At 39.5% G+C, this 13567-nt stretch overlaps 1 protein-coding gene across 2 annotated transcripts in view; it reads left to right on the top strand.

The window, feature by feature from the left end:
- Positions 1–9289, top strand: part of LOC126479909 (uncharacterized protein C05D11.1-like) — a 131517-nt gene extending 122228 nt beyond the window's left edge. For both annotated transcript variants that reach the window (XM_050103824.1, XM_050103825.1), the window contains one exon: positions 8618–9289. In XM_050103824.1, the coding sequence (XP_049959781.1) occupies positions 8618–8678 (61 nt within the window). In that variant the 3' untranslated portion in view covers positions 8679–9289. The remainder of the gene's footprint in view (positions 1–8617) is intronic.
- Positions 9290–13567: the final 4278 nt, after the last annotated feature.

The following is a 13567-nucleotide window of genomic DNA, read 5'->3' as shown; positions in this document are numbered from 1 at the left end:
AGGGAATAAATTACAAACTGACTGTAGTTGATTTTGTGGTAATAAATTACAGCGGTAAGACCAGTCATGGAGATAGTGTCGACAGATGTAACTAGATTGTGGGAGAAGTGAAAGTTTGAGAATGGGACTGAATCGTAATTATGATCTTTTATTTATGTATTACTTCATGTTGTTACATATGACCTTCACGCTAGAAGATATTGCAGACTGTTTTTCACAATTGCTCAAGCTCAGCCTGGCTGAGAGCAAGGATGGTTGCTGGGAGGGGAGCAGTGACTGAGAAGCAAATTTCATCCTGTTGCCAACCATGGGAATCTATATGATGCACTTTGGTTTTTTATAGCATCTACCACGATGCAGCTGAAGTTTGCCTGAATCAGTTTGTATTTATTTGTTCTTCATAATTATGGCCTGTTGTTGTTGTTGTTGTTGTGGTCTTCAGTCCTGAGACTGGTTTGATGTAGCTCTCCATGCTACTCTATCCTGTGCAAGCTTCTTCATCTCCCAGTACTTACTGCAACCTACATCCTTCTGAATCTGCTTAGTGTATTCATCTCTTGGTCTCCCTCTATGATTTTTACCCTCCACGCTGCCCTCCAGTGCTAAATTTGTGATCCCTTGATGCCTCAAAACATGTCCTACCAACCAGTCCCTTCCTTTTGTCAAGTTGAACCACAAACTCCTCTTCTCCCCAATTCTATTCAATACCTCCTCATTAGTTATGTGATCTACCCATCTAATCTTCAGCGTTCTTCTGTAGCACCACATTTCGAAAGCTTCTATTCTCTTCTTGTCCAAACTAGTTATCGTCCATGTTTCACTTCCATACATGGCTACACTCCATACAAATACTTTCAGAAATAACTTTATGACACTTAAATCTATATTCAACATTAACAAATTTCTCTTTTTCAGAAATGCTTTACTAGCCATAGCCAGTCTACATTTTATATCCTCTCTACTTCGACAATCATCAGTTATTTTACTCCCTAAATAGCAAAACTCCTTTACTACTTTAAGCGTCTCATTTCCTAATCTAATTCCCTCAGCATCACCCGATTTAATTTGACTACATTCCATTATCCTCGTTTTGTTTTTGTTGATGTTCATCTTATATCCTCCGTTCAAGACACTGTCCATTCCATTCAACTGCTCTTCCAAGTCCTTTGCTGTCTCTGACAGAATTACAATGTCATCGGCGAACCTCGAAGTTTTTATTTCTTCTCCATGAATTTTAATACCTACTCCGAATTTTTCTTTTGTTTCCTTTACTGGTTGCTCAATATAAAGAATGAATAACATCGGGGAGAGGCTACAACCCTGTCTCACTCCCTTCCCAACCACTGCTTCCCTTTCATGCCCCTCGACTCTTATAACTGCCATCTGGTTTCTGTACAAATTGTAAATAGTCTTTCGATCCCTGTATTTTACACCTGCCACCTTCAGAATTTGAAAGAGAGTATTCCAGTTAACATTGTCAAAAGCTTTCTCTAAGTCTACAAATGCTAGAAACGTAGGTTTGCCTTTTCTTAATCTTTCTTCTAAGATAAGTCGTAAGGTTAGTATTGCCTCACGTGTTCAAACATTTCTACGGAATCCAAACTGATCTTCCCCGAGGTCTGCTTCTACCAGTTTTTCCATTCGTCTGTAAAGAATTCGCGTTAGTATTTTGCAGCTGTGACTTATTAAACTGATAGTTCGGTAATTTTCACATCTGCCAACACCCGCTCTCTTTGTGATTGGAATTATTACATAGTCTGAGGGAATTTCGCCTGTCACATACATCTTGCTCACCAGATGGTAGAGTTTTGTCAGGACTGGCTCTCCCAAGGCTGTCAGTGGTTCTAATGGAATGTTGTCTACTCCCGGGGCCTTGTTTTGACTCGGGTCTTTAGTGCTCTTTCAAACTCTTCATGCAGTATCATATTTCCCATTTCATCTTCATCTACATCCTCTTCCATAATATTGTCCTCAAAAATATCACCACCGTATAGACCCTCTATATACTCCTTCCACCTTTCTGCTTTCCCTTCTTTGCTTAGAACTGGGTTTCCATCTAATTGATATTCATACAAGTGGTTCTTTTTCCTCCAAAGGTCTCTTTAATTTTCCTGTATACAGTATCTATCTTACCCCTCGTGAGATAAGCCTCTACATCCTTACATTTGTCCTCTAGCCATCCCTGCTTAGCCATTTTGCACTTCCTGTCAATCTCATTTTTGAAACGTTTGTATTCCTTTTTGCCTGTTTCACTTACTGCATTTTTATATTTTCTCCTTTCATCAATTAAATTCAATATTTCTTCTGTTACCCAAGGATTTCTATTAGCCCTCGTCTTTTTACCTACTTGATCGTCTGCTGCCTTCACTACTTCATCCCTCAGAGCTACCCATTCTTCTTCTACTGTATTTCTTTCCCCCATCCCTGTCAATTGTTCCCTTATGCTCTCCCTGAAACTCTCTACAACCTCTGGTTTAGTTAGTTTAACCAGGTCCCATCTCCTTAAATTAGCACCTTTTTGTAGTTTCTTCAGTTTTAATCTACAGTTCATAACCAATGGATTGTGGTCAGAGTCCACATCTGCCCCTGGAAATGTCTTACAATTTAAGACCTGGCTCCTAAATCTCTGTCTTACCATTATATGGCCTATTATCTGAAAAGCTAAAATAGGCCACACAAACCACATTTCCATGAATAGTAATAAATTATTTCTGATACTTAATTTGTAAAATAAAACTGCTTGTACTACTAAAAAACTACAGTAAAACCCTTAACCAGTCACCCAACTACTAGTACTACTATAAGCACTACAGAATTTTTTCTCTTTTTTGTTCATTTATTTTGGTGCATTCAACTTGTAGATGGTTGTTTTTGCTACTGGATCTGTCCTCATACTACCCCTGTCAACAGCCATTGCCTGCTAGATTCCTTGAGTGTCAGGCACCATGCCACACTTCCTTAATAACTTGCACCAATGCAGTGTGAATTCTTGAAACATTATTTCATTTGGTAGTCGCAGACCTCAATTACCTTGTCTCCATCTGCAGAATATGTTGTTTAGCCTGAATGGCAGCTTGCTGACTTATGGTTGAATACCTCATGAAGTCTTCCTTGGCCTTCCTGCATACTGTGGCTGCAGTATCGTCAAAGATGCCCACACAGCCGCAAGCACAGCTATCATTCATTTGTCTTCTGATTTTGTTTACATGCGTAGCATAGGCCACGGCCAGCCAGGTAATGTATCAATCCACTTGACTGGCTAAAAAACCTCATTTTTAATATTTCCCTGATGTTAGGGAGAAATTTGTATGTTTTCCTGCCCATGCCTGCAAGTGTCCCATTCACTTTGCCACAGTTGTAATATGCAATCTTTTATTGCCTTTTTCGAATTGGACTCAGTTCCAAGCACCTTTCGTACTTCCATTTGGTTCTCTTTCTTTAATCATTGAAGTGCTCGCTTTTTTTCTGATTTCCAAGCCCAGTGGGCATAGAATTAGTAACAAAGCATCAGTCGGGGTAAGGGCAGTAGGCACCTGTTACCGTAGTAGCACTCCTTGTTGAACTCTTCTCGCTAACGAGTTTGGCTTCACTAGCTGCAATATATGCACTATATTCTATGACTGATGCTTATGTAGATTGGCAGTATGATTTTTCTCAAGGGAAGCCAATATTGCCTATTTGCAGTGGTTTAATTTTATTAATCAGGTTTGTACCCTCTCTGCCTGCTTCCTCTATATGAAGTGCAGAGTTATAACATTCATCCAGAAATACCCTTAGTTTATTTTAGAGTTTCTTACTAGGTTTCCTCTCAGCAGGAGGTATGCTGTCTTGTGAGATGCTAGTGATAATGTAACACTTAGACACCAGCCTTAGAGATCGTGGAGTGTCACATTACATTTGTCTTCTATAATTCTTCTGGAGTCACCACCTACAGTGAACAGCACATCATTTACACATGCTACCAGTCCACTGTTATGTAACTTCCATAGTATGGGTTCCAGTGCTAAATCTCAAAACTCTGTACCACAAACTCATCCCTACAGATAGCCTTTCATTATTGCCTTTGTTGCACTCTTTCTTGGGAGTGTTACGAATCATGTCGCCTGTGGCAGTAGTCTCTCAGGCAGTTGTACACTGCTTCTGATCACACTAAATCTCTAAGGTGACCAAAGAAAGACTGCTACTGTAAGTTAACGAATGCGCCAGCAATATCAATCATTATTTGTGTAATAGCTTTTCAAACATCTTACTGGGAACATTCAAAAGACAGATTGGTCTAAAGAATTTAAATATCACTGGACCCTTATCTTGCTCTTTACTGATTATTGCCGCTTCAGTACTCTTCAACGGTGCAGGGACCCCTCCTTGCAAGAGAGACTTGTACGGTTCATGCAAGTAACTATCTGATACATCACATAGGGATTGTATTACACTGGTGTCCAAAATTAAAGCAACAAACCACTATTTCCCTGTACTGTGTCTAATTCACAATTCACACCGTACGATTATGTCCTGCATGAAAGATGCCATTTCGGTCAACAGACAACCACGCATTAAATGGGACAGTCTTTGCTGGGTAGTCCCACATCCACAATCATTGTGTACACAGCACAGACGGTGCAGTATGGCACAGAAAAGACGCCTACCAGGCTCCCTACAGTGGAGGGCCAGGGGAAGAATGGGAGCAGGACAGTGACAAACTGATGTGGCTTGGTGGCTGAATGTGGATCATTCTACTGTTTTTCAGATTTGGTGACAGTTTATGGAGATCGAAACTATTCCGAAGATCAGGGTGGGGCCGACCATGTGTAACATCAGAAAGAGAGAACTGTAAGGGCACAGCGGTACCGCCTTAATACTTCACAGAAACTGGCATGGGGCATTCCGAACTAGCCCCATACCAAGCCTCTGTGCAGAGGCAGGTGAACCGCCACTTCATATGCGGCGACGGCTACTTACGGTACGCCAGGCGTATAAAACTTTGTCCACGCCATATACACCTTTGTACCATACAGTTGCTCAGCCTCCTCTGGCACGGTTATTTCATAACCGGCAACGTGCGACGCAGCCCTATGGGATTCGCGCACAGGATTGCCTCGCTGCGATGTCTATGGCTGGTCTTCGTGTTTTATGTCGCGGTTGGAGCAGATCTCCAACTTGGCTCCTCCGGAGACCCAAACTTATTTTAGATTTGACTCGTTTTAAGAAGGATGGCACGCCAGATTTTACATTCCAGTCACTGTTTTTTAACATTTTAGATGTGCATCATTGTTTCAATGTCGTTTACACAGATGGCTCCAAACAGGAGAATTTCCTTGGCTGTTCTGTGGTGTTCCCTGATCATGTTACCTGGATTCGCCTCCCTGCTGAATATACCGTTTTCGCAGCGGAGCTCCACGCGATCCTGAAGGCACTGGAGCTGATGCATCGTGTTCGGGGCGATCGATTTCTTCTCTGCTCCGATTCTCTTAGTGCCTCACATTCACTGCAGAACCTATACCCGACGGAGGAGATGGTCCAGCTGATATATGACCAACTGTACTTGCTCCAATGGTGGGGTAAAGAGGTATCCTTCTGCTGGGTGCCTGGTCATGTCGGCATATGGGGCAATGAACAGGCCGATCGGGCTGCCAAGGAGGCCTGCAGAGAGCAGGATGTGGTCCAGTGTCTTATCCCCTTGCAGTCGGTCATTGCTGCACTCCACAGGAAGTGCATGGAGTTGTGGGAGGACGAATGGCTGGCGGTGACGGCCAATAAACTGCGGTTGGTAAAGTCAACCACTCGGCCGTGGCGTTCCTCCTGCCGGTTGCTCAGGCGGGAAGAGGTGGCCCTCACACGTCTTCGGATCGGGCACTGTCCTCTCACATATAGCTTTTTATTACGGCGGGAGGATCCTCCGTTTTGTGATGCTTGTGGTGTGCACCTCTCTGTCCGGCACATTTTAAAAGACTGCATTTTATACCGTGATGCATGGGCAGAAGCACAAGTTGATGGGGATCTGCCTTCTGTTTTAGCTAATGATGAGATGTGTGTGTCTGGGGTTTTTAAGTTTTGTGACGTGTCTGGACTCTGGCCTAAACTTTTAGGCTGGAGGTTTTAGTGTATTGCAGAGTGGCTGACTCCTCCCCTTTTTTCCTTGTGGTCAGCCAACCACTTCCATCTGCTACATTGTTTTAGCTCCCTCTATCATTTTCTTCCTGTGTTGTCCATGTTTTACTGTTGACACCCTGCTTCATCCCACGCTTCGGTGTGGAGTGTTAGCTCCCTCTATCATTTTCTTCCTGTGTTGTCCATGTTTTACTGTTGACACCCTGCTTCATCCCACGCTTCGGTGTGGATGAGCACATATTTTTCAACGATTGTTACCCATGTTTTATGTTCCGTTTTATATTCCTGTTCTGGGATTTTTCTTGACACCCGTCTCCCTATGTTACTGAACGGGCGCTGAAGACCTTGCTGTCGTGCGCCCAGACTTCGGAATGATAATACTCGACCTCATAGAGCACGCGTGGTTGACCTCATAGAGCACGCGTGGTTGATGTTCTTGGAAATGGAAGATATTGCATGCATGGTGTGGCCTGCTCGCTCTCCCGATTTGAATCCAATAGAGCACATCTGGGATGCACTAGGGACAGGAGTTGCATCACGCCAGCATCCATCAGCCACTCTCAAAGACTTCTGAGCAGGGCTGTAGGAAGAATGGGCGTTACTGCCTCAACATGAGATTAATGGCATCATTCGCAGCATGCATCATCATTTGTCAGGCCTATGTTGCTTGCCAGTGGTGGTTGCACCTCACACCAGATGTTGAAGTGTGTATGTAAATCCATTAAGTTGGAAAAAAACAAAAAAAAAATTTTATCTATCGTCAAGTGTGTTGCAGTTGATTTTGTTCTGTATTATTTATGTTGTTTCTACTTTACTATCACCTGATTGTACTGTTTGTGGCAAAATATACACAACATTGACAAATTTTGGTTTGTTGCTTAGCAAGGATCTGTCTGGCCCTGGAGATTTTTTCTTTTTCGGTCTTAAAATTATTTGCCTTATTTCTTCTTGTGTGAAGGGGTACACAAGTTTATTCTTTCTGTGGTCTTCCCATAATATTTTTCATAACCTACACTGGTCATCTGTCTCACCTTCTTCCCCATTGTCAGGAAGTAGTGTTTTCATTAGCATGGCAGCTGACTGTTCCCTACTTTCTGTTAACCATCCCATCATTCCTTTTGAGCGTGGATAAGACTATTGGTGAGTGTATTTTCTTGCAGACTGTTTTATATGGTACATCCCAGGGATCAGTTTCTAAGTTAGCCTTCACAAACTGTTTCCATTGCTCCATTCTTGTTTTACATAACTGTTCCTTTAAAACTTTATGCAACCTTCAGACTCTTTCTCCTTGGGTCATGCTGCTCAGGTATCATCAGTGGGACACTAAATCGTAATCTTCTTCTTCATTGTTGAATGCCAGTGAGTGTGGCACTACTACCACTATCAGAGCATATCTGATTATGATGCCACTGTTTTCAGGGGGTGGTTCAGCAGCTTCAGCTCACAACATCAAAATTTAAAATACATGAGACAGAACTTCTTGCGCTGAGGAGGTGAAAAATTTAGTACACCTGATAGGACGATGTGAAAGTACGCAACACTATCCTGGTTTTTTGAACTATAAGTTCCTTTCCCAGGGACAAGGGAGTGTTAGGCTGAGAACTTTAAAAAGGAAAGAGTCAGGTAAATCCCACTAAGGTCCTTCCTTTTAAACCTTGTTGCAAAGAAGCATGTAATATGGATGACATGCAGTGTCCATTCAAGAACCTTTTGTAGATTGCTCTTCATACTGTTGGGCATACTGACAAGTCTCATGATGCATTTACACTCTTATGAGGTTTGTTGCCAATGATAAGTATGAGTTGGAAAACAACAATGACATTCACAGATACAAGTGTGTGGTGGAGGAGGGAGTAAAACAACAGTGAGAGGTGCGATTATGATCCATGGAACATACCAATAACTAACTAATTAATGACTCATCACTCTTTCTTCCCTGAGGAACTAGTAGTTTAGAAAGTTAGGGTGCAGTTGCTCACTTATCAGTAGTACTGAATATTTCGTCCTCTGTAAGTTAAGCACTGGTCAGAAATTCTGTCTCATAATTTTTAAAATGTTCTGCATTAATTTTCCTTTTGAAAGGATCAAAATCGGGCTGATCCAACAGCTGCCTATCATTATGCTTGTGCCCAGACACAGCTTGTAGCAGTTATAGACTTGACTCTTGCTTCATTCACAAATAACAAAGATGCAATCAAGTTTTGATCACAGATGACAAATGTACCAATGTTTTGGACAATTTTTAGAGTGGTGGAGGTGGAAAATTTCTTTGAGGCCTTCCTACAGCTCTGAACTAAGAGTTTTATGTAACTGCCATAAGTATACTATTCGCTGGAAAAGTACTTCGTTAGCAGCTAGAAGTACATGGATATCAGGCTGATTTCTATTAAACTTTATGGTTTTCCCATCTTGTTAAAATTGCTATTATAATTAATTCCAATTTGTATTTTCTCATTTCATTTTATAAGCATTCTGTGGTGTGTGCTTAAGTTTGATTTCCTTTTTCCAGGATGAACAAAAATCTCCAAGTTTACAACAGCCTAGAAGAAAGCTATCTAAGTCAGTGGTAACTGCCATGATAGTGGACTATTGCAAATCAAAATTGGAGGGTTTACTGAGATTAAAGATGATGATACATCCTTTATAATTAATGAACATCAAGGAGTAATGGTGTGGTCCCTGATCAGACATGCCTGAGTCTGTATTGCCAGTTTGAATGTTGCTTATGCAGCGTGGATAATTTATTAAACTTGATTAGTTTCTTTTCTTGTGATGAGGATGCACTGTTATTAACATGATTGTCATGGTTATGAAGTTCATCAATTGCATTTTGTTTCATTTCAAATGCTATCATGTTTGTTTCTTGGCAAAATCAGACTGTTGACCAAGATAGTCATAATTACATAAACATTTGGAGTACCGAAATTGCTCTTGCCAGAGTGCATTTTTATTTTTTGCTGTGTTGCATTTCTGTAGCCATTATTAATTTATCTCCGAGATTGGCAGTTGTATGCCTCCACTGAAAACAAATGACCAAACTCAATTTTTCTACTGGTGCTTTTGTACATTAGCATTTGCACTTTTTGAAGTTTGTTTTTTAAAAAAATATATTGTGTTTGAAATGTAATAAAGAGTACATATTTTTTACATCAAATAAAAGTACATTGTTGACTACTGCAAATATTTGTTGCATAATCTGAGATCAATTACTATGCAAACATCAGTATTATCCTCTTTGTTTTGACTGAGAACCTTTCACAGCCAATATCTGACTCAGCACAACTTTCAGATTGTATAGCACTGTGAGAGGAAGCACTTAATGTTAATTTTAAACCTTTAACATAATTATTGCCTTACTAGACTGGGTGAAAAAATTTCTACTTATCGGGATTGGAGGAAGTTTTATACTTAGGAAATGAAAATTTGAAATACCCTGTTATTGGTACCTGTGTTTCAATCTGATTACATGCACACAAATCCACAATAAGTTGCAAAAAGTAGTTATGCTTGTACATCAGTAAATAACTAGGTTATATGAGCATTATACTGGAAGATCCACTCTTCTGACATTGATCAATGAGAGTTGTTATTAACATCAAAATCTTTAAAAACCTTGCTTTGAGACAGAAACAAAAATGGTTTGTGATAAATGTAACATGTTCAATAGTTTACAGTGGTTAAATTTTTTGCACGAAAAAGTAGTAGTAGTACCTGTTGTGACTTGCCGAACATTCAAAGTGCCGCCGCGCAATTACACGTGTCGTCTACATGCGGCACTGTCTGCCAGCCATCCAGCAGCCGCGCCACCTAAGCGTATGAATGAACGTATTCATGAAACAAAAAGCTAGGTCATTAATTACTTAGTTTCAGAGATCATTTGAACAATTCTTTTATTGAAATGTTGATAGTTTACAGGATATGTATACATTATTATTAACATTAATGATCACATTATCATTTTATTCCTACTCATGCAACTACACTTAAATACATTTATTTTTTATTTTTTTATTACTATCATCTAGGAATTCATCGATGGAATGGAAGGAGTTATCAGGAGAAATGATTTTAGATTAGACTTAAAATTTGCTTTGTTGCCTGTCAGACATTTTATGTTATTGTGCAAATGATCAAAAATTTTTATTGCTGCATTTTGAACTCCTTTCTGAGCCTTTGGTATCTTTAATGATGGATAGTAAAGGCCATTATTCCCTCTAATGCTGCACATGTGGACATCACTGTTATCATCAATTTGTGATGGATTATTTATGACAAAATTCATTAGCTAAAATTTGTATTGTGATGGCGCAGTTAAAATGCCTAGCTCCTTGAAGAGGTACCTATGTGATGTCCGTGGGTGAACACCAAATAATATTCTTACTGTTCACTTTTGTGCAGTCAATACGTTTTTTCTATACGCATTGGTTATTATTATGTTCTTATCATATAATCACAACAGAACCTATATTTTCTTGTTCAATCAGGTGACTTTTTTACTATATTTGCTGACCAAAGACTATCGATGTGCTCTAGTATGCCTTCTTTATAAGTTGTTGATCTACAAACTGTTCTGTCAATGGCTGGAGATGTTTTGGTAACCTATACTGCTTACCGTGTGCTGCTGCATGACTACCCACTGGAATACAGTTTTGTGTTATGGGTGTGACTGTTAAACGACTTTCTGAATCAAACAAATCTCTGTACCAAACTAACAATGACTACATGACTGATCGATCACTACCTATCAATGTCTTCTTGATCGAGTATCCGTAGTATAGCTACTGCCAGTCCCTTCAGAAGGTGTACTTCATTCATTCTGAAATTATCCAAGCTTACTGGTACCATAACCTGGCCACTTATTTTCCTAGCATGTACTATATTTCTTCATAAAAAATAATGCTGTTCATCCAACATGTCATTATTTGACAGAGATTCAATTGAACATAAAGCTTGTTGTGGATCATCAATATCCGTCATAACCCAAATTAGCTTTCCTGTACCTGCTGGGACTCTGTCATGTGAAACAACTTTTGTCATATTGTATAGAGTTTAGTTGGTACCACCTTAATAATGAATGTACCTTGTAACATGGAAACATTTGCAACTGTTCCACACATCAGAAACAAATTCCTGTTGAGTTCAACTGTTTGTTGCCAAAAGTTGATATTAGCATGATGCCTAACCAGTTAGTCTAATCTCAGTATTGCAGAAAATTTCTGCTCCATGGTTGGCCACACTTCTGTTTGTTCCAGAAACCACAGTTACTACTCTCAACTTGAGCTGTGTTGTCCTCACTGAACCTATTTTTTTTTTTTTTTTAAATCTCCCATTGCATGCAATCTGTATCTTGTCGTTTTCGATCTCCTCTTGTTGACGAGGTTCAGACTCGCAACCAATACATGTGCTCCAGTATCTACTAAAAAATTATACAACTTCTTGTTTATCCAAGCTACCAACAATGTGTCTCTGCATTCTTTTTTCCAGTACTGTGATTTACTGTGGACACTTCCCAATGGAAGGAACATTCCCGTTGGCTTTAAATGTTTCTTTTTCGCATTGTACAATCAGTGAATTCAATGTAAAGAAAGATTCAGATATGAATTGTTTACTGCCTTGATCGCATGTAGTATACTGGATTACTCGTTTTGACCAGACTAAGCTGCCATCTTTGCATCCACAGTGTACAGCGTAATTTCATAACCTTTATACCGTGAATCTGAAGATGGCAGCTTACTGCTGTCAAAACTGGTAATCCGGTGTATTTACATGTGATCAAGGCAATAAACATTTCATATCTGAAGCTTTCTTTGCATTAAAACAATTACATTTAATTCCTATGCCTAATCATTCGCCAACAACACTCTGAACATGCATCTGCTGTGTGACCACATATGTTATCCATGAACTGCAAATAATTTAGAATAATTCCGTACTAAATGATGCCTACGTTATAACATCAATACCCTCTCCAAATTTCAAGTTTCTATCTTTAGCTGTTTGGGCTGAGTGATGAATCAGTGAACCACCCCCTTAAGGCTTGAATTTCCATGATACATATTATAATTTTTTATTTCTAAATGAGAATCCAAATACAATTTTTTGCAGATTTTGCTTCAAAAATGCTGTCATAGTGAAATATTTCCATAAAGACTTTTGTACCATATTACATCCCCTCAGAAAGTGAATTTTTCAAAAACATTGAAACACACGTTTTTTAAATTTTTAATCGAGAAATCAAATCCCAATTTTCATAGATTTAGCTTAAAAATGCTGTACTACTTCCATACTGATGATTTACTTTAAAAAGTTTTCACCCACACTTTCACCCCAACAGGTATTACCCAGTCACCAGATAATGGAAAAACCAACATATACAAAATATATCTTTGCAGTTCATCAGAAGTTTTATCTAAAATGAATTCCACTTCATGTTTGCCGACTGTCTCTTTTATTTTCTCTAAAACGTTCTTCTCATCTGGTATCGACTTTTGTGTGTACTTCTCAACAAATGTTTTGATTTCAGGATTGTTAACTGTGTGGACCGGAATTCCTGACCAGATTTATACCATGGCAAAATCCGCACAGAACTAATTCAATGACTGCTGCTTTTCAGATTCTGCAGCAAACTCTTGTATCGGACTAGTCTGATTATTTTCTGGCTGTGAAGTTCAATATTGTGTAAATGTTTGTTATTCTGAATGTTCTGATTACTCTGCGTCTTCGATGCTTGTCATTGGTTGCAATATTTACCTCGCAGATGGAACATCACAAAATGATGCCATCAGTTTTGATACAATGAGTCTTGAATTCTTGTGAAAGTGCACACATCATTTTCTTCTTAACCTTCAGCCTGATTTTGTAGTGAAAAATCCGATCTGATAAACACTAACATGACCAATAAGACAGTACACAGTTGATGGATAGGAACCTCTAAATCCAGAACTAAATCCAGAACAGCACTAACTGAATTTAGGTTTCAACAGTCGCAGTATCAACGATCAATTTTATTTGATTTGACAGCTGCAGGCTGACCATTGTTACAGATCACAAATCAGTATGCTACCAATCGCTTCTACATCTGCATGGATACTCTGCAATTCACACATAAGTACCTGGTAGAGGGTGCTTACACAGCATAAAGACCAACTGACACTAGCTGTCATGTTACATCACATCACATCACATGCCATCCCATCAAAACATTCTGCAATGCATTTCAAATGGCGGCATGTACAGTGGTCATACCATAATGTCACGTCACATCACAACACCGTCATGGTTGCTCAGGAAGAAAGTTTTGTCAGCTGACATCATCCATCTGCTGTTGATTATGCGACCCCCAAGCTCATTTCCTCATACAGCCATGCACAGGTGTCCCTATTTCATTTCTCTCTGGTTTTCATGGTTAATATCAGTTTTTTTGTTCATTATTTATTATAAATGGTTTCGTTTTGTTGTT

The sequence above is a fragment of the Schistocerca serialis genome, chromosome 1, assembly GCF_023864345.2.
Source record: "Schistocerca serialis cubense isolate TAMUIC-IGC-003099 chromosome 1, iqSchSeri2.2, whole genome shotgun sequence".
Lineage (NCBI taxonomy): Eukaryota > Metazoa > Arthropoda > Insecta > Orthoptera > Acrididae > Schistocerca > Schistocerca serialis.
Note: the sequence above shows the minus strand (reverse complement) of the source record. Positions and strands in the feature narration are given on the sequence as shown.